This window comes from Panthera leo, chromosome D1 (genome assembly GCF_018350215.1).
Source record: "Panthera leo isolate Ple1 chromosome D1, P.leo_Ple1_pat1.1, whole genome shotgun sequence".
In the NCBI taxonomy this organism is placed as follows: Eukaryota; Metazoa; Chordata; class Mammalia; order Carnivora; family Felidae; genus Panthera; species Panthera leo.
This window is the reverse complement of record NC_056688.1, coordinates 39,266,587-39,291,417: the sequence shown is the minus strand read 5'-3', so window position 1 is coordinate 39,291,417 and position 24,831 is coordinate 39,266,587. Positions and strand designations below refer to the sequence as shown.

Genomic DNA, 24,831 nt, shown 5'->3' with positions numbered 1-24,831 from the left:
CAAGGGCTCTTGCTGAAAAGTCCTTTCTTGATGTCTGTGGGTATAAAAATACCCAATGAAGTGGGGGTGCTCTGACCTCGTTGTACCTCCTCCACCACAAGATTTTGCTCCCCGGACAACATCCCCGTCACTGCCTTCTCCTGCCACAAGCGTAAAGCCCACCCCCTCCCCAGAGGGAGGTGACGCTTTGAGGCTTTTTATGTTTCAGGGACTAGGCAAGTCCACCCCAGTATCTTCCTGCCACTCCTTTCCCCTCTTTCCAGGGTGGGCATGCCCCCACTCTTTAAAGCAACAACAGAACCTGCTAGTTACTTCATACAGAAGAATGCTATACTTCCTGAGTAACTCCTGGGAACCAGGCAGCCTACTGAGAATATAGACATTAATGTCATCGTCCGTTTGGAGAGCCTTGGCTTTGGAAGGTGAAGTGACCTGAGGTCACCCAGCTGTGAGTGACAGAGTTGGGTTTGAATAGAACAGCATCAGAGCCCGAGCACCTAGCACCTCTCACACTGTGCAAGGTGTGGAGGACAGTGTGCCTGCTCTCGGCTTGAGATACACGCTCCCACATGTGCCAGATGGGGGCCCGGGAGTAGGACCCAGGTTTCCTGCCACCCCGCCCCACACCCATCCCTCCGTTAGCGGGTTTGCTCTCTCTTCCTTGGGCTGTACTTTTACCTGTGCCTTCTTTCTTCTTGGAGGAGACGGAAAACTGCTGATTTGCCATCCAGTGACCTATCACCAAAAGTTCCTTCAGCCTTCCCTTCATCAGGGTAGAAGTCCTGGCTTCTCTGTTCTAAAGGACTCCTTTTCTAGTCCAGTTTTCTTTCTTTTTAAAAAAAATGTTTTTAATGTTTATTTTTGAGAGAGAGACAGAGCATGAGGAGGGAGGGGCAGAGAGAGAGAGAGAGAGAGAGAGAGGGAGACACAGAATCTGAAGCAGGCTTCAGGCTCTGAGTGCTCAGCACAAAGCCCCAGGCGGGGCTTGAACTCACGAACCACGAGATCATGACCTGAGCCGAAGTCAGAAGCTTAACCGGCTGAGCCACCTGGGCACCCCATCTTTTTCTTATTTTTTTTTAATGTTTGTTTATTTTTGAGAGAGAGTGAGAGCACATGCCTGAGCAGGAGAGGGGCAGAGAGAGAGGGAGACAGAAGAACCAAAGCAGGCTCTGTGCTGTCAGCAGTGAGTCTGACACAGGGCTCGAACTCAAGAACCGGGAGATCATGACCTAAGCCGAAGTCAGGTGCTCAGCCAACTGAGGCACCCAGGCACCCTTTTGCCCAGTTTTCTGATAGACCCTCCCCGCTCCCCTGTAACCCCTCCCCTTCACTCAAACCTCACCCAAATTCAGCCAGCCTTGCTATGCTTTTAGCCCTGGTTCTTTTCCTGCCCGCTTTTTCTTTTTATGGTGGTTTCACTTTCAAGAGCTTTCTCCAGCTGAGCCCAAGCTACCATCATGACCAGCGTCGGCCAAAAATCTCTCAAATACTCAGCTTTAATATGAATCTGGTTTTGGTTCTGACCTTGTGGTGCATTGCTCTGTGACTGCTACCACTGAGAGACCTGAGGCTGGAGGGTGGGGGGTGGGGTGGTCCAGATACTGCTCACACATTTATTTATCGCTGTCTCTTTTTGCTTCTCAGGTACCCAGATAAGCTGTTTCTCCCCAAGTTCCTTCTCCTGGCGTCAGGCTGCCTTCGTGGATTCTTACTGTTGGGCTGCCGTTCAGCAGAAGGACTCCTTGCAGGGCGATTCTGGACACCTTCCACTGTGGCTGCATAAGGTAACTGGGGATGTTTTCTCACCCGATAGCCTTGTAGACGTGGGAACCGAGGCCCCGAGAGGCTGTGCCACGCAGTCACACAGATGCGCATGGCCAGCCAGCAGCCCTGTGACTCGGATCATACAAGCCTGGCACTTTAAATTTGGTCAGAAGAACTCAGAAACCTCAGAGATTACTTGGTTCGGCACCTTCACTAGCAGATGCAGAAACTGAGGCACTTTTTGGATTTTCGCGCCATAACGGCGGGCATGTTGTGTCATGTTTCTACCCTTACTGCCCAGTGGCGTCTCATGCAGAGTAGGCTCTCGGTGCCTTTTGAATTGCCTGGCTGAGCGATGTTAGATAGGGGCAGAGCCAGGACTCAAACCTAGCCTTGGCCCGCACCTTTTCCACTGCTCCCAAGGCCCGTTGGGGAAAGTGGCGGCCAACATACAATTTGGTTTCTTCTCGCCAGTGTGTTGCTGGAGCATCGGGAAGCCTAGTGATGACTCCTTCTGGGGGTGTTGGCTGCGACAGAGCTGCTGGGATCTATTCCTTGGCGGTTTGACAGGTCCATATTCCGCAAGGAAGGGGAGACATACTACACAGGAGACTCCAGTGTCCTACAGAGAAGAGGCCCCATCAGGAGCTCCCTGGTCAGGGAGTGATGGAGTTGGGGGGTAACATGGGGTATGGGCGGTGAGGAACCGGCGCTGGAGTCAGCGGGTTTGTGCAGAACGTTCTTTGTGTCACAACACGGCTCGAGTAGGTCTTCTCCATGCGTGTGAAAGTAGGACTGTGTATCAGCCCGTCATCATTTTCAACCACTGGTTCTGCCATCCATCATGAAAACAAAAAGAATGTTTGTGTTTCTTCTGGTGTTCTCCTCCACTGAGGAAAGAGTGCTGCTTTAGTTTCTGAAAAGCCAAAGGCTGAAAAGTTTGACTCTGGCCTTGACCTATTGCTGAACACTCCGCACCCTTTTTAAAAAAAGAACAATTTAAGTCCTTTGCTATGACTCAGGCCTCATCCCCTCGTGTTAATTTATTGTGTGCCACCAGGCAGAGTGATGACTACAATGGCTGCTTTCTTCTTTGGGGTTGGGCTTTTCTCTTTGACTTTTAGCCTTAGCGCTAGCTGGGTCCTCATCAACACTGTAGGTCTTACTAGCCAGGCCAGCAAATAATAAAGATATTCGATAGGAATGGGCACAGTTCCAGAAGCTGAACAGCCTTGTCTGCACGTCAGAATCCATGCTGTTTTAACGTGGGTCTCTGTGTTGTGATGCTCTTAGGGGAAGGGAGGGTGTGCCAGGCTGGGCACTGACAGAGCCGCAGAAGAAGAATGTATCATCTGGTGTGTCCAGCGTATGTTAGGGATGTTAGAGATGTGAAACTTTGAAAGTGGGAAGAAACAAGGGTTTTGATGCAGTCTAAGGTGAAGGACACCTAGAGAGACAAGTCGAGGACTCAGGACTAGTTGCTGACCACAGTCAGGTCCCTGGCCATCCACTGCCCCTGCCGTGTAGGAGGAGAAGCCCTGTAGAGTGGTGTGGGCAGCCAAGCCCCCGGGGTCCAGTGTTAGTGAGACACTAAGGAGCTTTCTGGTGGTAGTAGGCTAGCTTGTTTGAATGGAAGTTTGGCTGAGAGACTTTTCCAGATCCACAGGGCTTGGGGCAAAAATTAAGAGTTGACACAGCCAAGTTGAAAGGAGCTTGGTCAACACACCCCAGGCTCGGGAGCCCATTGCTAGGGAGTAAGGGGTGATCCTAAATTAGACCAGCCCTCATGGGGACCAGCGTCCTGGTTTGAATCACTTTCAGTACTGACTGAATGAGGAGATACGGGGACTGTCAGCATCTCGAGTCTGCCCACCAGCCAGCAGCAAAAATAAATCTTTGCCAGAAGTAGGTAACTTCATCCAGAGCCTCAAACTCTTGTCTGGTTTTTCACGTGTAGTTTCAGCAGCTGATACACAGGAAAACCAAGAGAAAAATCAGAACTAGAAACAGACCCATAGGATATCCAGTTGATAAATTGATCAGATACCCTATTTATTTATTTATTTATTTATTTATTTATAATTTTTTATTATGAAATTTATTGTCAAATTGGTTTCCATACAACACCCAGTGCTCATCCCAACAGGTGCCCTCCTCAATGTCCATCACCCACCCCCCTACGCGCCCCATCAACCCTCAGTTTATTCTCAGTTTTTAAGAGTCTCTTATGGTTTGGCTCCCTCCCTAACTTTTTTCTTTCCTTCCCCTCCTCCACGGTCTTCTGTTAAGTTTCTCAGGATCCACATAAGAGCAGATACCCCATTTGAATAATCACTAATACTATAGTATTAGTATTAATACTAATGATATGGAGAATTTCAAGAGAGTGGAAATTCTTTTTTTTAAATATGAAATTTATTGTCAAGTTCGTTTCCATACAACACCCAGTGCTCATCCCAAAAGGTGCCCTCCTCAATACCCATCACCCCCCCTTCCCTCCCTCCCATCCCCCATCAACCCTCAGTTTGTTCTCAGTTTTAAGAGTCTCTTATGCTTTGGCTCCCTCCCTCTCTAACCTTTTTTTTTTTTCTTCCCCTTCCCCATGGACTTCTGTTAAGTTTCTCAGGATCCACATAAGAGTGAAAACATATGGTATCTGCTTCTCTCTGTATGACTTATTTCACTTAGCATAACACTCTCCAGTTCCATCCACTTTGCTACAAAAGGCCATATTTCGTTCTTTCTCATTGCCAAGTAGTATTCCATTGTATATATAAACCACAACTTCTTTATCCATTCATCAGTTGATGGACATTTAGGCTCTTTCCATAATTTGGCTATTGTTGAAAGTGCTGCTATAAACATTGGGGTACAAGTGCCCCTCTGCATCAGCACTCCTGTATCCCTTGGGTAAATTCCTAGCAGTGCTATTGCTGGGTCATAGGGTAGGTCTATTTTTAATTTTCTGAGGAACCTCCACACTGCTTTCCAGAGCGGCTGCACCAGTTTGCATTTCCACCAACAGTGCAAGAGGGTTCCCGTTTCTCCACATCCTCGCCAGCATCTCTAGTCTCCTGATTTGCTCCTTTTCGCCAGAGAGTGAAAATTCTTGACCTGAAAACAGTAAATGACAATTGATTTTAGCTGACATTCACTGACGTCCTGCCTACCGTATACTAGAATGTATGTGTGGCATCAGAGAGCCACACATGACGCGGCCCCTTCCTCAGGAAGCTCCCTGTTTGGTGGGGAAGACAGATATGTAAGGAAGACACTGAGAAGGAGTATTCCAGAAACGAGATGGGAAAAGAAGAGTGTGGTTATCACGGAAGCCTGGGGGAGAGTGTTCTTGGACAGAGCAGTGAACTCTGTTCAGTGCCCTTGCAGAGGGGACAGTGCAGTAGGAGTGAAACAGGCTTACTGGCGTGGGTGAAATCATTAGTGCCCCCGGCAGAGGTGATTTTAGTGAAGAAGTGGGTGCCAGATGGCAGTGGGTGAATGGTGAGGTGAGGAGGTGAAGATGATGGTGGTAGATAATTCCTTCAGATTTTTTCCCCCAGAAAATCTCTCTCTCTGGGAAAAGGAGGAGAGAGCAATTAGCTGGGTGGTAGCTGGAGGGAAGGTTTGGGAGCCTCTGGGAGATTGTGTAATATGAGAGAGTTTGGCACACATTCAGATACCAACGGCAGTAAGAAAGTGGACTGGCTGCACCAACGGTGCAGTGGCTGGGGAGAGCCTATGGCACCTTCTGGCAGAGGGGAGGGCGCCGGCTTGTCCTGTTGGGGGGCAGCGGGGCCTCGATTGACTCTACAGGGTAAGCCCAGGTTATACGGGACCTTTGAAAACTTAACAGGTGTGTGTAGGCTAAGTGCTGGAAACAGTGAGAGCCACTGCATTTCCTTGATCGGGGAATATGGTGTTTCCAGGAGACAATTGTCAGAGATGGAGTGCAGGAGGGAAAGGAGGCAGGGAGGGAGCCGCCTGGCAGGCAGACTGAGGCTTTTGATCAGGAGACAGAAAAGAAGGGGAGCTGTTGGCATGAGAAAGGGAAAGAACAATCTAAAAGCAACATAGGTGTTTTGTTGTTGGCTGGAGGACCACAGTGAAGGACAGTCACAGGTGACATCCGTGTTTAGACCAGGGATCAGTGAGCTTTTCTGTGAAGGGCCACACGGTCCATTATCTCATCAAGGCAGGTCTGGGAGTCACTCTGCGGAGATGCAGATGCATCTGTGGCCGCATTGGGCTCGTGGGAGCGTTTTGCTGTCCCGCGGGCTCAGGGGATAGCAGTGGGGGTGGTGGGAAGTACAAAGATTCTGGGCATCTTGGAAGATGTGCCAGTGGGACACAGAGGACAAGGGAAAGGTCAGAGTCATGGACACGGCACGCCCAAGGATTTAGGCAGTGGGTGAAGAAGGTGAGGCCATTCGCCCCTTTGAAGAAGTCTGGGGAGGGAGAAGGTTTTGGAGGAAAGCCAAACGGTTCTGCACACATGCAGTCAGAGCTGCTCGGTGAGCAGCACGATGTTAGGTGGGCCGTGGGCCGTGGTGTCCCGGGGTCCAAGGCAAGAGGGGTGTGGAGGCACCCGCGGCAGTGTGTCGGAGGGAGGTGGTGGTCAACACTGGGGTTTCCTAGGGCGTGCGTGCAGACAGGGCACTGTCTGAGGGGGAGGAGGAGGAGTTGGCCGAGGAGTCCCAGCCGCGGCTGGTGGGGAAAACGTGAAGGCTGTGCGCCGCACGAAGGAAAGCCAGGAGGTCCTGTGAGGAAGGCCTGTGTCAACATAGTACCGTGTCAGGTGCTGCCAGGGGATGGAGATGAAGTCTTCATTTGGGTGGGGGTGTGACCTGAATTGTATTCCCTAAAAGATCTCTTGATGTCCTAACGCCTGTCCCCTCGAATGGGCCCTTTGGTGGAAATAGGCTTGTTGCAGGTGGAATCAGTCGAGGTGAGGCCCTGCCAGAGTAAGGTGGGCCCCTCGTCCAGTATGGCTGGTGTCTTCCTGATTGGGGGACATTTGGACGCAGACACACACAAAGGGGAGAGATGCGAGACACTGGGGACAAGATGGCGTGTGACGCAGAGGCCTAGAGCAGAGCTATGGTGCCGTGAGCCAAGAACCCTGATTCCACTTTCTGCAAGAGACGGGCACGGGTCGTTCCCCAGAGGCTCTGGTGGGAGCAAGACCTGCCAATACCTTGATTTCAGACATCCGGCTACCCGGACTCTGAGAGACAACGTTGTTGTCTAAACCATCCAGCCCGTGGGACGTGGTTAGGGCAGCCCTAGGGAGCTGGTGCAGGTGGTTAGAGAAATTGGAACTCCGGCCTCATTGGAGGGGAAATAAAAGCTATGTCAGATTTGAATGTCCATGTGGCTTTGTTAGCCAAGCCAGATTCTGTGATCGCAGCTGCTTTATTTTCACATTGAATTCGTCTTCAGCTTTTTTCTTTTAATTGTGGTCAAATACACACCACAGAAAATGTACCTTCCTAACCCCTGTTAGGTGTGCAGTTGGCCAGCACGGAGTACGTTCGCCATGTTGTGCAACCATTGCCAAGATCCATCTGAACTTTCTCAGCTTCCCAAACCGGAACCCTGTGCCCCTTCGATACCGACTCCCTGCTTTTCCCTTCCGCCAGCTCCTGGCAACCACCATTCTACTTTCTGAGTCTTATCTCCTCTTCCAGGCACCTCAGATAGCTACGGTCACGCAGTCTGTGTGCTTTTACATCTGGATGGTTTCACTCAGCATGTCTCCAAAGTTCACTCATATGGTAGCATGATCAGAACTCCCTGCCTTTTTAAGGCTGCATAATATTCCATCGTGTGTGTGTGTGTGTGTGTGTGTGTGTGTGTGTGTGTGTGTGAGTGTGTATGCGCCATGCTGTGTGTGTCCACGCATCCAGCCATGGGTGCTTACCTTTCTTGCACCTTGTGGCAATTGCGATGAATGCTGCCCTGAACATGGGGGTACAGACACCTGTCCGAGTCCCTGCTTGCAGCTCCTGTGAGTATATACCCAGATGTGGAGTTGCCAGATTCTTTCTCAAGTTTAGAACATCTTTCCTGGTGGCTTTCTCTTGGCTTCTCCACATTTAGCCGACTCCTGATTGCTAAGCCGGCAGGCACCCTGTGAGCCAGGCTCCCCATCTCCTGAAGGGCCAGAGCAGTCGATGCCGTGTGCAAGGCCCCATGGCCAGGTGGTGGCAAAGCACAGGACCGCCTTCAGACTTCAGGTGTTTCTCACATGTGAGAAGGTGAAGGTTTAATTTGTATGGCTTCAGAGTGTGCACTCTAACCTGGAGGTGGCTACCAGTGGCTGAACTTTGGCTCGACACAGAAAGGGAGTTTCTGGCAGAAGGGCTGTCCAGCAGGGGTCCCACCCGCTGGTGGCACCAGGGAGGTCTTTGGTTCCAGGTGGGCACGAAGGTGTGTGTCTTCTCCCCATGTCTTTATTCCTTACCCCTGCTGTGCTTCCTTCATGTAAAATCCCTCCTGAGCTATTCTTGACACCTGGCTACGTCATTCCCCACCTCCCCCTCATTGCTGTCATCTTCTGTCACCCCCATTCGTTCACGACTGCGGTAGTGGCTCATAGACATTCTCGTCCCAGGAGAACTCTGTCCTCCCCGAAGGTGCATCCAGTATCCCATCCACTGTCTGATCTCCAAGGACTCTGACCCCCTCTCCATATGTCCACCTCATCCCGTGGCCGCCTCACTCATTACCTGGAACTAAAGAGGGGACCCCACTCCCTGCCCCCACTTCCTACCTTCTGAGGTCCTGCCTTTCTGACTCTGTCATTTCCCCAAACAACCCCCCCCCCCCCCAGAGTCCCTACAAAATGTCTATATTTCTTTCAAAAGACAAACTACTCTGGCTTCCAAGCTTCTCTCTGCCACTGGGCCCTGTGAACCATCCCAGCCTCACTTCTGGGCCCATCCCCACCATCCCTGGGCCCCCGGGACCCTGACTTCCTGTAGCTCTCACCTTTCCTGGCTGTTTCACACGCATCTTCCGTTGATCCCTCCTCCCCTCTAATCTGGCCACCTCCTATTGTATGATTCTACTCTCAGCTTCCACCTGGAAGTTTCCTCTGGATCTCTAGATGGAGGCTTCTTGCTTTCAGGGCCAGGCGGGTCAATGCGAAGTCTCCAGGAATAAGACCACTGTGTGGACAGTAGACCGCACACCCTGCCTAAAAGCAGTCAGATCCTAAAAATGGGGTGTTAACCAACAAAACATCGGCTGCACCACACACACCCTGGTCAAGACTGCACTCCCAGAGCAGTCTGTGCTTTTCCTGCAGTCACCATGGGACGCGGCAATTACTTGCCTGAAGTCTACTTAATTGATTCCTTATTTCTTTTTATTTAAAATTATTTTTAACATTTATTTATTACAGAACAGGGGGAGGTGGGTAGAGAGAGGGAGACAGAGGATGCAAAGTGGGTTCCGCGCTGTGAGCACAGAGCCTGATGTGGAACTCGAACCCATGAACCGTGCGATCAGGACCCGAGCCAAAATCAAGAGTCAGTCACTTGACTGATCCACCCAGGTGCCCTGATCCTTTATTTCTAAGACTGCAGGTTCCATGCACGTAGAGACCATGCCCGTGTCCCTCATCAGTGCACTCTGGGACAGCATAGCCCATAATGGGTGCTCAAATCACATGTGTGGAAGGGAGGAGGAGAGTGAGGCGGTTTCTATGTGTTGTTCAGAACCGGAGTTCATTCTCCAGGAGCATTCTGAGTCCAGGGCGAGAGGCTTAGAGGCACCGGGTTTATGTGAACACTTCTCAATTCAGTTCTGATGCCAGACTTCAAACCAGGAGACCCAAATTCCCCCCAAAGAAATGAGTCAGTGTAATCTTTAAGTGTACATCAGTGTAGTGTGTGGTCCTGGTATAATTAATGCTGTACTTTCTTTCTCCCCAGCTGTTTATTCCGTGTCTCCTTTCCTCTTCCTCCCCCTACTCTCTCCTCCATTTCTTTCTGGTGGCCTCCAGTACCTCTGAGGAAATAGATTTGTGGAAATGAGTGTGCTTTCAGGGGGGACCAGCAGGTGGTGCTGTAGGACCTCCAGGACTGTTTGATAACTGGCCTTTTCTTTTTCTTTCTTTCTGCTTTCTTGCTTTCTTTCTTTCTCTCTTTCAGTGCTCTTTTCTCTTTGTTCAAGTTCATAATGTAGGCAAACCGTTAGGCAAGATTTTTTCAGAAACAGGAAAGCAGGGTTTTGACTGAAAAAAAAAAAAGCAACAGAACACGAAAATAAAATTAATAGAATGGACAAATCTTTATTTCCTTTAAGTGGATTCACAGAAACTTAGTTTAGAAGGGTCCTCTGAGGCTCCCAGACCAGAGGTTTCCAAGCCTTAGCATTATCTAGGAGGGGTAGAGGGGGGTGAAAATTTAGGATCCTGAGGGCCAGGAATATGGTTTTCATCAGCTTCCCAGGAGATTCAGATACTGCTGGCCCAACTTGGGCTCCCGTGTGGGTACCCCTCATCTAGACCAGTGTTTCCCAAATTCTGTGTGCATGAAAATCACCTGCAGAACTTGTTGAAATGTTGACTCAGGTTCAGTAGGTCTGACAGGGCCTGCATTTTTCCTTTCTAACAAATTCTCAGGTGATACTGACGTTGCTGGTCTGTGGACCATTCTTTGAGAAGCAAGGATCAGGAGCAAGGGATTGACAAACTATGGCCTAAACGCTCCAGCCAAATCCAGCCCATCGATCACCTGTTTCTGCAAATAGTTTTATTGGAACACAGCCACATCCATTCCTTTACACATTACCTGTCTGGTTTCACGTATGCAACAGAGGTCATATAGCTCACAAACATTTACTGTCTGGCCCTTTGCCCGCCCCTAATCTAAAATTCTAAAGCCCTCCCAGATGATTCATTGAAAGGGAACTCCCTGCCTCACAGGACAGTTCATTCCATGTTCATACAGATCTTTAGGAAGGTTTTTCCTTGCTTCCTTGTGACTTGGTATTAATTCTGTTGTCAGGAGTCTCTTTCTACTTCCACGCCTAAGTGCTTTGCTTACCATCCTGTCTTCCCTAGGTCTCTCCTGTGTTAGGCCCCTCCTAGAATGTCATGAATCACGAAGCCCACTGCCTTGGGTGTCTTCCCAAGAGCGCAGAATAGAATGGTGTACCACCTCCTTCTCTGTCCTCTGTAAGCTGCTCATGGAATGCATTGCATTGGCCTTCTGGGTAGACCTTCACTCGTGACTTCCTACATTTGGGATTATTTTTAACATGGGTTTCTCTCTGGGGCGCCTGGGTGACTCAGTCGGTTAAACCTCTGACTCTTGATTTCAGCTTCAGTCATGATCACACGGTTCATGGGATCTAGCCCTGTGCTGGGCTCTGTGCTAACAGCACAGGATTGTCTCTCTTCCTCTCTCTCTGCCCCTCCCCTTGCACGCTCTCTCTCACATTCTCTCTTTCTCAAAAGAGTAAACTGAAAAAAAAAGTGGGCTATTATCTGAAAAACATGCAAACAAGAGCAGACATCTTTTGTGTCTCTTTTTATATCACTTCCCCAGTGCAATTTGTTCTTGGTTTACCTGCTTCCTACTTTCTGACCATTCCTTCCCATGTCTTCCAGGGTTCTGTTTTTGCCCGACCCTAATGTTAGGATCCCATGTCCCTCTCTTATTCTCTTGTCTCCTTCTACACATTCTCCTTGGATGCTCTCGGTCACTCTTGGCTTCAACCATCTATATGCTACAAAATCCTCAATTGTAAGGTTGGCTGGAGTTTTTTCTTTTATTTTCAGTTACTTACTCTCCACTAGGATTAGAGTTCTGGGGTGTGAGTAGCTTATGTTCATAATTTCTTATCTTCTTGGATCTGCCTCCCACCTCACTCCCCTCTGCTTGGAATCTGTTCCTTCTTGCTTCTTTATTGCAACTAATGGTACTATCCCCCACACCCTTGCATAAGCTAGAAATGTAGAATTAGCCTCTGTTCTTCCCTCTTGCATCCCTCACTTCCAGGTAGGCACTGAAATGTCCGCCTCTTGCTTTTGATAGGTCTTAAACCTGTCTTCCCCTCTCCCCATGGCTGCTGCCTCAGTTCAGTGCGTATCACTTCCTGCCTCTCCGTCGCAGCAACCAACTGCCTTGTCTCTCTGCCCTCCAGTGTGTTCCCTTCTCCACGGCTGAAGGAATCTTTCCAAAATAAATTTTCCTCATGCCCCCCACCAGTGGCTTCCCATTGTGTATGATGTGGGAAGGTGAGGGCCTTGTAATTTAGTTCCTGCTTACCCTGCATATGAGTCTCCTAGGACCACTGTAACAAATTACCACAAACTCAGTAGTTTGGAACAGCGGAACTTCCTTCTCTCATATTTCTGGAGACCAGGAGTTGGAAATGAAGGTGTCAGCACCGTGGGGTCCTTCTTGGGGGCTCAGAGGGAGAGTCGTGTGCCTCTCTTCTAGTGGCTGGTGGTGGCCAGCCGTCTGTGGCGTTCCTTGGCTTGTAGATGCATCACTCCAGTCTCCCCTGTGTGTCTCTGTGTCTTAAAATGGTCTTCTTAGAGGGACATCGGTCACTGGATTAGGTCCCACTCTGATATAGTACAGCCTCATTTTAACTAATTAGATCCGCAAAGTCTCTATTTCCAAACAACGTCACATTCTGAGTTCCGAGTGGACATGAGTTTGGCGGGGAGGGACCCCATTCAACCCTAGTACCTTCTTCCAGCCTCAGCTCTTACTGTGTCCTCACCGTGGGCTCGCTCATTTGCTTTGGTGCCCTCGACGGGTAGGAATTCACTTGGCAGAAAAAGAGACAGAATTCCATGCAGAGGAAGGAGTGTGTCTGAAGGGCCACAAGAAGGTGAAATCTGAGCTGGGTCTTAATATACTTATGGAATTATTTTGGGGGTTTTTGTTGTTGTTGTTAGTGCCTCACAGTACTTGAAGACGTAGCTCAGATGTCACCTCTTTTATGAAGCCTTCCCTGAGCTCCCCAAGGACATTTCAAGTTGCTCGGTACTTAGTACCTGTGTGTTTAGTGGCCTTCACTTTCATGTTTTGTTTAATTGTTAGCTTGTATTCCCATCTGGCCTATGTGGTCCTGGAGCAGACTCTGTGCATTTTGTCTGTAGGGGCCAAGCTTCCAGCCCAGATGTGGTTTTCTGGAGCGGGAGGTGGTTTGCCTTTTGTTTTTAAAGATTTTATTTCTTTAAGTAATCTCTACACCCAGTGTGGGGCTCGAACTCATACCCGAGATCAAGAGTCACGTGCTCCACTGACTGAGCCAGCCGGGTGCCCCCAGCCCAGATGCTTTTGAAAGAAATTACCCATCTGCATTTAATCCCGTAAGAAGCGATCACATACATGTCAGGGGAGGAGATGGTCAGTCCTAACTGGATGCTTCTTCGCCTTAGAGGAGGTCGGGGTGACTCGAATGTGGAAGGAGGCTGTACCAGAGCCTCTCCACACTTCCTTCCATCTGGAGCTTCTGTTGTTCTAACTACAACCCCTTCCAGAAACAACGCAAACTTTTAAGGCACACAGACTGGGCATTGTGCTTCCTTTTGGTTCCGCGTGGTCTCGAGAAGCTTCACTGTCACTGGAAGGGCTCGGTGTTAACATGAACCACATTAACGGACCCGTGGCCTTGAGAGATGCTCGGTGTCTCGGACCTCACTGGGAGCAGACAAAGCTTATGGACAAAGCCATTCCCACCCAGCAGATGCACTCGTAAAGCTTGGCAGTTTTTCCATGTTCCTTACGTGGACAAAAGGATTTTAAAGACTGTAATTTAATGCTGTTTTGGATTCCTGTTTCTGTTGAATCGATTTTAATACCACCTTGTTACAGAGTCACATTTTCCTTTTTGATGAAAACGAAAAAGAGGTTTCACTGTGGGGAAAACCAAGGAGTGGGCCATTCAACTACATTCCTTACAGAGGTGATCAAGGTACAGGGATATTGGAAGAGAAAGCAAACACCCTGTATGTAAATACCCTTAAACATTCATTTTTTCCAATTACAATGAGCTATGTTGATCTATTCATTGGTACTAATTCTTGTACCACCTAGGCGTGTTGGGAAAATTGCCACAGATTGTAAACAGGCACTTTTTAACTCAGAAGAACAGTTTGTGGTAAAATTCTATTAATTCAAATTGCCTAGAAACAAAAGTGACTTATAAAACTACTCCGCAGCCCCAAATTAGAGATCGTGTTCCCTCTGTAGTTTCCAAAGAAAATGCCAGGTTCTCTTGGTCTTGGGAGCAGCACTGACTCTATATCACACGGTTACATTTTTATCCCATTTTTACCCCCCTTTGGAGTAGGCAAGGATTGAAGGAACAGAGCTTCTCACCGCAGCCAGCTACGAATTATGTAGCCGAAATTCATGGAATCGCAGCCTGTCGCGGTTGTCATTCTGTAGTGGCCCTTTGCACATGGGTGAATCATTTTGAGAAACCCCATCCCATGCCCAGTACGGACTGAAGTGCCTGTACTGGTGAAGGGGCTTTGCAGAGTTTCAGAGGCGTTGTGCCATCGCCGTCTTTCCTGTGGGGCGGGAATTCCGAGCGTGGGCTCCAAGGTGGTGGCAGGGAATCCGGGAACGAGGGTAGGAAGACACGTCACAGCTTTATTTTTTATGCATCTCTTGAGTAAAACTTAACCTCAGAAAACATGTACCATGGAAGCAACGATCCATCATGGTATTTGTGGACTCTGTGATTCTGTCACAGATCTCTTCACCACTTCAGAGTTGGTGGTACAGCACGGGTTAGGTCCTACTTAATGTGTTAATAAGCACACACAAATTTGTTTAATATTCTGATAACTATATCCATATCACCCATTTCTTCTGTGAACTTTTAGGTGCTACTTTATGTGTTAGTTTTAAATGAAAAGCATGGAAAACATGAAAAACCAGGAAAGACCTGAGAAATTGTCACAGAATCAAGGAGACGAGGGAGGCACGACGCCTCAATGTCACGGATAGACCCTGAACTGGATCTCTGAACAGAAAGAAGACAATAATGGGAACACTGGAGAAATCCAAGTGAAAGTCTGAAATTTGGTCAATGATGGTTTCTTAGTGTTGACAAGTGTACCACGGAAATGTAAAGTGGTAACGGCGGGAAAACCAGATGACTGTTACTTGAGAACGCTCCGTACATCTGATTTTACAGTGAGAGTCACGGTGTTGGGCCAGCTGCCTGCCCCTAGAGATCTGTGGGGTGGGACTTCTGTGTCACCTCAAGGCCATCACTGTCACAACTCTGAGGCAATTGGAGACCAAGCCAAAGATCGGGAAAAATTTTCCAGAGAAATAAAATAATTTGCAGCGTATTCCAGTGGGAAAGGCATGGCCGTGGGTTCACTTTGTCCTCTGTGGCTAGGAACTGTTCTGGGCTTCCTCTTCCCCTTTGAGAGTAAAGCCATCGATAAAGGCCTTATCAGGGTCCATGCGAGGACTAAAGATCACGTGCCCACCAGGTGGCCCTTCTGTTGGTTTTAGCTGGTGTGCTGTCATGCATTTTACATGCCAGGCACCACGCTAAACACTTTTCATAAACTATCTAATTTAGTCTTCATAATACCTGTATCACACAACCATTTCATTCCGAGAGTGAGAGGCTCAGTGACCTCAGTAGCCAAGAACGCTTAAGCTGGACTAAATCTCAGGTCCGTGCTAACTGCGGTACATGGTGTTCCTTTATCTTCTCTCAGGGCTAAGCCTTTCCTAAGGCTGGATGGACCTGGTGACGAGGTGCTTTTTGCTTTTTGCTCTGACTCCTGAACCCTTCTGTGTTTGTTTTGCACGTACATCCACATCCAGATGCTCTCCGCGTGTCTGTTGCCCGTCATGGTTGGCTTGTCTGGACTTGAGATTACTCCACTGTAAAATGAGGGTGTTGGGCGGTCCTCAGGCGCGTCCAGCATGGAAGGCCTATCCTGCATTCTGTGAATTTTAACGGCTTATTCCAGCTGTTTAATAGGGGTGACTATTGGATCACTGAAGCCACAATTTTTCTAATTCGTATTGGATGAAGTCTGCATTCCTGGGTCATTCTCCCAAATTCTAGAGAGAGGAGAAAGAAAAGAGCTCTAAGATTAGTGACCTCCTAACACCATGGCAATGAAAAACAACCCAAAAACTGCCAGAGACCACTGTGACATTTATCCGTTCCCTAATTGGGATTTTACTGAGGGATTACTCTAAAGGACGTGGGAGTAATTTTATTTTTTTGTTCCCTTCCGTGATTAGGGCGGAGGCACCACGCGTCACCGTGTAGTTGCCAGTTATTTCAAATTGAAGTCTTTTGGAGGGGGAAAAAAAGGTAGTTACCACTGTTAAGTAGCTGGGCAGGTGAATTCAGCCAAAAATGGTTACGAGGTAATGAGCCCTATTTCCGAAATTGACATGCGCGTGCACGTTGTCTCAAAGTGAGAAAAGTGAGAGCAGCACTGGTACACTTTGTTTACTTAAGTGGGGCACCTGTTGAACCCATGATTTGCTCTCTCGTTTTCCAGTTTTTCCCCTACATCCTGCTCCTGGTCGCCATCCTCCTGTACCTGCCCTCCCTGTTCTGGCGTTTTGCAGCAGCTCCTCATCTTTGCTCAGATTTGAAGTTTATCATGGAAGAACTTGACAAAGTATACAACCGCTCCATTAAAGCCGCAAAGAGCGTGTGTGATCAGGACATGAGAGATGGTGCCGGCCCAGTTCTGGGTGTTAATGAGAACACAGGACAAAGGTAAGTCAGGCTCTGGCTCGTTTCTCGTCAGGCTTTGGGGTGTGAGGTCTCAGCCCTTCTCCTGCCCGTCTGGGCTTAGGGTTCGCACTGTACTAGATGGGGGGCGGTCATCCACCTACAGACAGACTGTGGGAGCCTGGAAGGCCCACTTCCCCCGAATCTCACCCCCACCTGCCTGCCTCCGCACCTGTCCTCACATCAGGAGGCTTTCCCTTTTTGCGGGCAATGCCGCCGTCTCGTGGTCTGGAAGGCAGATGTAGGTAGGGTAACAGGTTAAGGCGCTACGTACTTGCTTGCTTTGACCTGCTCCTCAGTGGAGAAGCACAGAGGATTATGGGGCTGCTGAGCTTGGAGAACCGGGGTGAGAAAAATGGGCAATGAGTAGGCAGTGCATTGCCTGTTGCACAGTCTTCTCTGGTTCTTGTCATCAACAATGGTGATCGTATTTATAGCTAATATTCCCGATACCACATTGAGCTCTTCTAGTACATTATCTCATTTAACCCTCAGAATGTCATTACAACTAACTGCATTTATTTACTGCCCCCCCCCCCCTTTTCCCCAGATAAAAACATTCTCCCATAGCTACCAGTGGGAGAGCTGGGACCTGACCCTGGTCTGTCCGTCTGGAGCCTGACCCCCCCTTGCCCTAGGAGCTGGCTGCCTCCTGCCCCTCCCCTGTAGGAGACGCGCATGTTCTGGTTGGGCTGGAAAGTCTTCTTTATTCTGCACACTTGAGAAAACTGTAGTGTTTTTTTTTTTTGTTTTTTTTTTTAAAGTAGTAGAATCAGTCAACATTTAGCATTTACTGAGTGCCAGGCACTTTAAGGATTTACAGTTAGAACTCATTTAATGAACCAGACCTTTAAAACGTTAAGGGGGAGAGCATTTTATTGTTTCTTTTTTTTTTTTTTTAAACAGGATTTTATTCCCTGATACCCCAGCGAAGTTATAGGTAAAGTAGGGAGGGAGGAAAGGTGTTTGAGATTTTTAGTGTGATATTGCTCTGTGTGTACGTCTTTAACATTTGATCTTCGTAAGGGTTGAAGTTTTTTTCTCCCCCCCCCCTTTAGTTTGTGGGAGATCTCTGAAAGCCACTTCAAGTACCCAATTGTGGAGCAGTACTTGAAGACGAAGAAACACTGTAACAATTTGATCGTCAAGTACGTCAGCTGCCGGTTGCTGACCCTCAGCATAATACTGTTAGCGTGCATCTACCTGGGCTATTACTTCAGCCTCTCCTCCCTCTCAGATGAGTTTGTCTGCAGCATCAAGTCGGGGATCCTGAGAAATGACACCACCATCCCCGATCGGTTTCAGTGCAAGCTCGTCGCCGTCGGCATCTTCCAGCTGCTCAGCTTTATCAACCTCATGGTGTACATCCTGTTGGCTCCCGTGGTTGTCTACACGCTCTGTGTTCCGTCCCGACAGAAGACGGACATTCTCAAAGTGTACGAAATCCTGCCCACTTTCGAAGTCCTGCGTTTCAAGTCTGAAGGGTACAACGACCTGAGTCTCTACAATCTTTTCCTGGAGGAGAACATAAGTGAGCTCAAGTCCTACAAGTGTCTGAAGGTGCTGGAGAACATCAAAAGCAGCAGCCAGGGTGTCGACCCCATGCTTCTCCTCACGAACCTTGGCCTGATCAAGATGGACGTTGTCGACGGCAGAGGACCCGGGACTGTGGAGATGATGGCACAGGAGGAGGAGGACCCGACAGCAGAGCTCAAAGGTAGGGTTAGCTCTCAGGGCAGAGGCTGAGGAAGCCCACGGAACACCCAGGCGGCCGGCCTCCGCGAACCGTCCCGTCTTTACCCCGGCCCGGCGTCCCTAAACCATTCTCCTGTGTGGTCTTAGGTGAGACCCCTCCCCTACTGGGTGACGGAGGGAGAGAACTGGTGCTGCCTCAGATCTCCACAGGAAGGTGTGCCTCCTCCAGACCGTTCTCTCCTCCTTTTCCTCCTCACGCTGTCTCCTGTGCTGCCTCTTGCTCAGGCATTCCTGCTTGCTGTCATGCTCGCTCATGCTTGTCCCGTTCTGCTGCTTCTGTCCCTGCACCTCTGAGCCTCTTGCCTGTTGTTCTCCACCTCCTTTCAAAGAGACTGAAAGTTCACTGATTTAGTTGTGGCGCTGACCTAGCTTCACTGTGCTCTGAAATTTGGCTCAGAAGCAAAAGCCGGTAAGGCAAAGAACGCTGAGATTTCTAGAAGGGAAAGTAATTCCTGCTGTGGCTTCCTGCTGTGTGACTTCTGCCATCAATATTTGTTTTCCATTTTGACAGATTTGAATGCACCCAGTGAAACTAAAGTAAGCAATGGAGGGAAGGATGCTCGGCAGAGACTTCTGGATTCTTCTTGCTGAAGGTTTTTTCCTTTCAACTTGAGATCTGTGACTTCTGTGAGGTGGGATTTGTAACGGCGGAAGCACTCGGTCGGGTTTCCAGCTGGTTTGCAGCCAGTGCTTCTTGGTAGAGACACTGAGCGTGTCTTATCAAGTCCCTGATGAAAATTACGGTCAACAGAATGGTGTGGAAGTAAGGTTCATGGACTTCCAACGAGAGGCACCATGGAGATAAGTGAACCACAGCAAGTGTTGATGTGTAAGTCCTCATCGAATGGAAAGTGGAAAGGCTCATCAAAGAGTCATAGCCCTTTGAGTGCCTCAGAGGGACACCTTTCTGTGGAGATAGTGCAGTGAGACTCAGAGCTACCAGCAAGGACTTTGGGAGGCCTTATTTTTAATTTGTTTTAGGAAAAAATAATAAATTGTCAGGATACAATTTTAATCTGAGTCTCCTCTGTGTTAATAACTGTTGGACAAGAGAAACATCCACCGACCCACAGGCAGTCCTGCTCCCGGTGGTGTCCTAACCTGGGGACGGTGCTGGTGTCTCTTCACACTGCTGCTTGTCACCCTGGCTAACTGAAATCGCTGACCGTGGTTTGTCGCACTCTGCTGGGAAGGGCTGCGGGCCCATGCACTGCTCTGACGGGAGACTTGCTGAACGAGATGCGTGCAAAGGATACTTCCTTGTGACTTCTGTACAGGAAAAGAATGCCGCTAAAAGGGCACCGTGGGGAAATCTGCACATGCACAGCAACTCAGTTTTCCAAGGGGTTTTCTGCAGGTAACCCTCTGCTGTCAAAAGAACCGAAACAGGATGTTACTTAAACGAGCGGAACACAGAATGCTTAAAACGAGGGACATTTTGCTTATTACGATCAGAACATATAAATGACATCTGCCATATGGCGTGCTTGGAGCCAGAACAACTTAGCGGTTTGTTTTATTTACACTGGAGCATATCTTTTAAAAATTCATTTTAATTTAGAAGTGTATGGTATCAAATTTGAGGCCATTTGGGAAGGACGTTCTGGTTTTGATGGAGAATTATAGACTACATGTTAAAAACGGGTATATAACACCCAAGCATTATTTCATAAACATTTAAGTCCGATTCAGAATATGTAAAAAAAAACTTTTCCCTTTCTAACCATGTAAGTGGGTCCTAACTATGTTTACATTTTATACAAAATTCTTTAAAACTGTATCTGTGGATCTCCCTGTGTTTGTTCTTAGGAAGTTAACACATTTCTAAAGTAAGTAATCCTCAGGAACCTAAAGTTTACGTTTGACTCTTAGCGATAGTTAATATAACTACTGTTTTTTGAAAAATAAAAATTACATAAGCTGAGAATATTCTGAGAATATTCTAGTCTCTCTCCAGAGTATTCACAGAAGCGGATTTTAGCTGTGCCTCTGTGATGGTTTCTGAGATGGAAAGCTAATAATAAGTATTAAGGATGCAATCAGTGCTTTAAATTATTCTTATTACATGATATTTATTACCATTGAGTTACACAGTGTGATTTAGAAATGGTAGTCACCTAAATATCCCATTTTCCCTCATTTTTATATCACTGTGTGTGTGTGTTCACTGTTCACAGTTCTCCTCACTGGTTTCTTTTTATACTCGGAAAAGATTTCGGAGAGGTATTTTTCTATCATATACTTCCCCCGCCCCCACAAAAGCTTCATCTTCTCTATAGGCTGCCCCTTATTTGTATTTTGAAGAAGTAAAAGTGGATCCACTATCTTAGGAAAACAGCAGCTCCGTAAGCCCTGGCACACGTAATCCTTTCATCAGGATTGTGGTTGGAGTCCTTGACCCCTGTTCCTTTTTGCCGTTCCTACCTGCTGAGCTCCAGTGGGGTCTGCGATGTTCCAGGCTAGTCCTGCTAGTCACTGATGGTATGGCTGTGATGAATAAGGCACAGCTTTGAGGAGTTCACAGTCTAGTCAAAGGCCGCAAAGGCAGAGGCAGGTACAAAAAAAGAGCAGCCACAATAAAGGCCCTTCCAGAAAACTTCCAGCAAACGCTCTGTGTTCTGGGTGGATGCCATATTGTTTTCCTCTCTGCCGTAGCCTCTGTAGCCGGTGGTTTTAAGAATCTGGTTGCAGTTTTTCCCAGAGCTGCTTTAGCCACGAGTACTCCAGTCTGAAGCTTGGACAAAACGATAAGATAGCAATTTTGAGTAGTAGGAGCTCCACTGGCCTTTTGCACCTTACCTTGCGGAGGAGGGCAAGCCTGTGGCGGACATGGAGTTGCCTGTGAACGACAGTCGTGGAGCTAAGGGGCTGATGTGGATGCCCGGTCGTACATTCTGGCTTGGGAAAAAGTGTTATCAAGAAAGTTAACTCGTTCATCTCCTGTGAGTTGCTGGCTTACAGGACTACTTTTGAGGGTCCCATTTTCTGAGGGTAAGAGTCATTTAAAAGGGGACAGACCGATCCTAAATGAGTACCCCAGGGTCACTGACTTTGTTTCCGGCTCACGTCTTCCCAGTAAAGCACCAGCTGGGCCTCGAACGGATCATTCTGAAAGCAGTATCCAGCCACGTGTTTGCTTTTACCACACGGAAGGCAGAGACTTCCCATCTTAAGACGGGAATGTAGACATTCTTAAGCCTCCAGGAAGTTACAGACCCCTTGCCAATACTTTTAAAGCTACGAACCCTTTCCTCTGGGATGCACACAACACTAAATACACCTTCAGGGGCCATCGTCGTCCACGAAGCTGTGCTCTTGTGGCTGGAGACCAAGGCGCACGGCACAGAACGGAGGCCCCTTTGCCCACGTGGAAAGCTGCTGAGTGTTTACTTAGTGAAATCGTGTTTGGCACTCTTGAGCATGCTCTACCTTTTGAGGAATGGATTTCATTTTGTAGAGTCAGGCTGAAAAAGTCAACTAAGAGAGTGCGTGTGGCTGGCAGTGGCCCGGAGCGACCCCTGTCCGGCTTCTCTAGAGTGTGGGTGAGGGTGAGCACAGCCCTTGTCAAATGCTTTGTCCTCCTTTGTAGCTGTGCTGTGAAAATGCTAGAACTTCCAGCTGTGCGGCAGGGCTTGCTGCACGTCTGTGTTTCGCTCGTAGAAGCTACCTGTTCACTGAGCATCCTCTCCTATCCAACATTGAGCGGAGGTGGGCTGGGGGCACTGCCGGCCTCCGTCCTGTGACAGGGAGTTCTGCTCCTGGGGGTGGATAGCCGCATGCCTTTTAAACTGTGTTCGCGTTGGTTTATTTTGCTTATTGTCAGTCCCAGTTGATAGAATATCTACAATGATGGGAGTTGTTATCTAGTGCTGTATCACAGGCTCCTACCACAGCGACTGGCTGGAGTGTAATGGACATTGTGTAAATATTTGGTGAACACATGAACACACTGTTAGGAGAAGTCCTAGTTTGTTGGCAACTGTGTTGATTTAAAAGGCAAACCGTCCTCGGCAGGAGACGAGAGGGGAGACTCAGCCTCACGGTGGAGAGAGGAATATTTCTGTAAATGACTAGGGCTCTACATGTAAGTAATGACAGTCCTTGGCTTTTTACTGTGACATTGTGACCACTTTCCAAGTTCAGTACAAGTTCAGTGTTGCCTTGCAGTGATGAAAAAAAATTTTTTTTTTGAAATTGAAGTTTTAAAGCCCCTGATCTCTGTTATTTCCCAGAGCGACCTCTTGAAAAGGAACATTGATTGAAATGCACAATTGCCAGTAATTGGGGGTTCTTCTGAGGGCGTGGAGATGAAGTGGCTCCTTCTGGGCGATCGTTGGCCGTTTGGTCCTGTTATTCACAAGTGATGTGAAACCTTTAAAAAAGATTGGCAAAGATGATATTGTGTCATTTGTGGAACATAATAGATGTTAATTCGTGATTGCTTTGTTCAGCCTGCTGGAAATGAAATGTATTGTTTCAGCGTTCTCTCTTTAGCTGTAAAAATACTCTGTCACTGAAAGCATGTGTTTGATCCGTGATTGTTCTTCAAGTTCTTGAAAGTGACAAGAGTTTCTAATGCTTTGAGTGCTCTCCCCTGCCCACCAGAGGAGGAAAGTCCTTGTAGAATTCGACAGTGTCACCAGTGTTCCCTACACAGGATGAAGCCAACAATTCCTGTTTACAAGTCGGAGTTTTTTAAAAGCACCATAATTACAGCCTAATGGGGTTGTGTAAAGCGGTGCTCTAGGTGTAATTCACATTCTTTTCAACAACCAAACATCTCCAGAACTTTTAAAGAGAGACACGCATGCTTTTTTTGCTGTATCATTTGGTAAGAACGATCACTTTCTGTTCCACAAGGATCAAAGGATGACAGCGTATCATGGTTAGAAAACGGTCCTTAAAAAAAGCACAAGAACCTGGAAACTCTCCAGTTTGGTGGCTATCACTGTTACATTTTTGTATTTCCACGTAAGCCGCCCGTCCAAGTTCTGCCTTCTGATCCAGCCGGCCTCCCTTTAGGTAGGGATGAAAGCTGGAAAATCAAGGCTGCTGTGTAGGGAAGGGTGAAGCACTGTTTTGGTTCTGCACTGTTATGCCCACCTAAATAAAACTACTCTCAGCAGTGAAAAATGTGTCTTCCTGCTTCTTGCCTTCTCTTCAAGGAAGACGGGCCCTGAAATGCGTGGGGAGGCCCATATTCCTCTCTGCTGGACACATGAGATTCACTAGGTACTCTCCACAAGCCGGCTGGCAGCAACCGAAGAAGAAAGTCCTCAATTAAGGGCCCACGGATCCTGCAATTTCCACAGCAGAAATCACATGCACTCTGTTGCCTAGAATCGAGTCCCAGGTCCTGCCCACTAAGGGGGAGGAGATTGTACAGGCGTAAACACTGGGGAGAATCATAGGGCCATCTTGGGAGGTTCTCCTAAATCCCAGCCCCTCTGTCTCTGAGCTTGCTATACAACCTCGACATCTGTCTGAGGCCTCCCTCCATTCCCAGAGCTATCTTCGAGCCTCTGACCCCCTCTTTCCTGAATTTCTCTTATAGTCTTTCCCTAAGCATCTTCTACATTCCTCTCAAGACTGTTGAGAATACAAATCCGGTCATGCCGGCCCTCCCCACCTCACCCCCACCATTTTAAATCCCTTGAGAGTCTTCACGGATTTGGGGATAAAGAACACACTTCTGCTTCTTCAGGCTCATCTCTACCACTGTCCCTCCTGTCTCGGATGCAGCCTCATGTCCTGCTCCTTAAAGGACCCTCTTCTTCCTCAGGCGCTCTTCCCTGTCCCCACCCCCTCTTCCCTTCTGTTCAAAAGTCAGCTCTGTGTCAGTGGGAACACCAAATGGTGCAGCCACTATGGAAAACAGTATGTCAGGTCCTCAAAAAATTAAGCATAGAATTACCATCTGATCCAGCCAGCAACCCCACTTCCGGACCCATAGTAGCTCAGGCTGCCATAACAAAACCCCAGAGGCTGGTGGCTTACACAACAGAATTACTATCTTATGAGAAGGGACCCTCTTTCTGGAGGCTAGACATCCAAGGTGGAGGTTCCAGCCAATTCAGTGTCTGGTGAGAACTCTTCCTGGCTCGCACACAGCTGCCTTCTTGCCACGTCCACACGTGCCTTTCCTTGGTGTATGTGGTGATTGGGGTGGAGCTGGGGTGAGGGTGGGGACATATGTCTCTTTTCTAAGGCTACTAGTCCTATGGTGTTAGGACCCCACCCTTATGAGCTCATAATTATCTCCTCAGGACCTTATCTCCAAATACAGTAGCATTGGGGGGCTAGGGTTTCAACATATGAATGGGTGGGGGCGGGAGCAGAGGGAGAAGAACTGTCCAGTCTGTGCACTAACATGTTAAGGTGACAACAGGGTCTTTGTCATGTCTGTGTGGAAATTAGGAAACCTTGATTTTTATAACCAAACTAGATCTTGTGACATGCAATTATACCTTGAGAGAGCTGCCTGTAGGCAGGTATATTCCTTCCCCTTTTTGCACATGATCCCCTGTGAGCTAACAAGCTTTGGAGTTC

At 48.2% G+C, this 24,831-nt stretch overlaps 1 protein-coding gene and 1 long non-coding RNA gene across 2 annotated transcripts in view; one reads left to right on the top strand and one right to left on the bottom strand.

Annotated features, from left to right (window-relative positions):
* The window catches only part of PANX1 (pannexin 1), a 45,125-nt gene extending 26,244 nt beyond the window's left edge, over window positions 1-18,881 (top strand). The window contains exons 2-5 of the mRNA XM_042905270.1: window positions 1,648-1,787; window positions 16,289-16,512; window positions 17,586-18,244; window positions 18,794-18,881. Coding sequence (XP_042761204.1) covers window positions 1,648-1,787; window positions 16,289-16,512; window positions 17,586-18,244; window positions 18,794-18,873 — 1,103 coding nt within the window. The 3' untranslated portion in view covers window positions 18,874-18,881. The remainder of the gene's footprint in view (window positions 1-1,647; window positions 1,788-16,288; window positions 16,513-17,585; window positions 18,245-18,793) is intronic.
* Window positions 18,882-19,563: 682 nt separating this feature from the next.
* On the bottom strand, window positions 19,564-24,457 carry LOC122199889. The gene is made up of 3 exons (XR_006193645.1): window positions 24,197-24,457; window positions 20,707-23,579; window positions 19,564-19,650 (listed from the first exon to the last, which is right to left on the bottom strand). It is a non-coding gene; the product is annotated as an uncharacterized LOC122199889 (long non-coding RNA).
* Window positions 24,458-24,831: the final 374 nt, after the last annotated feature.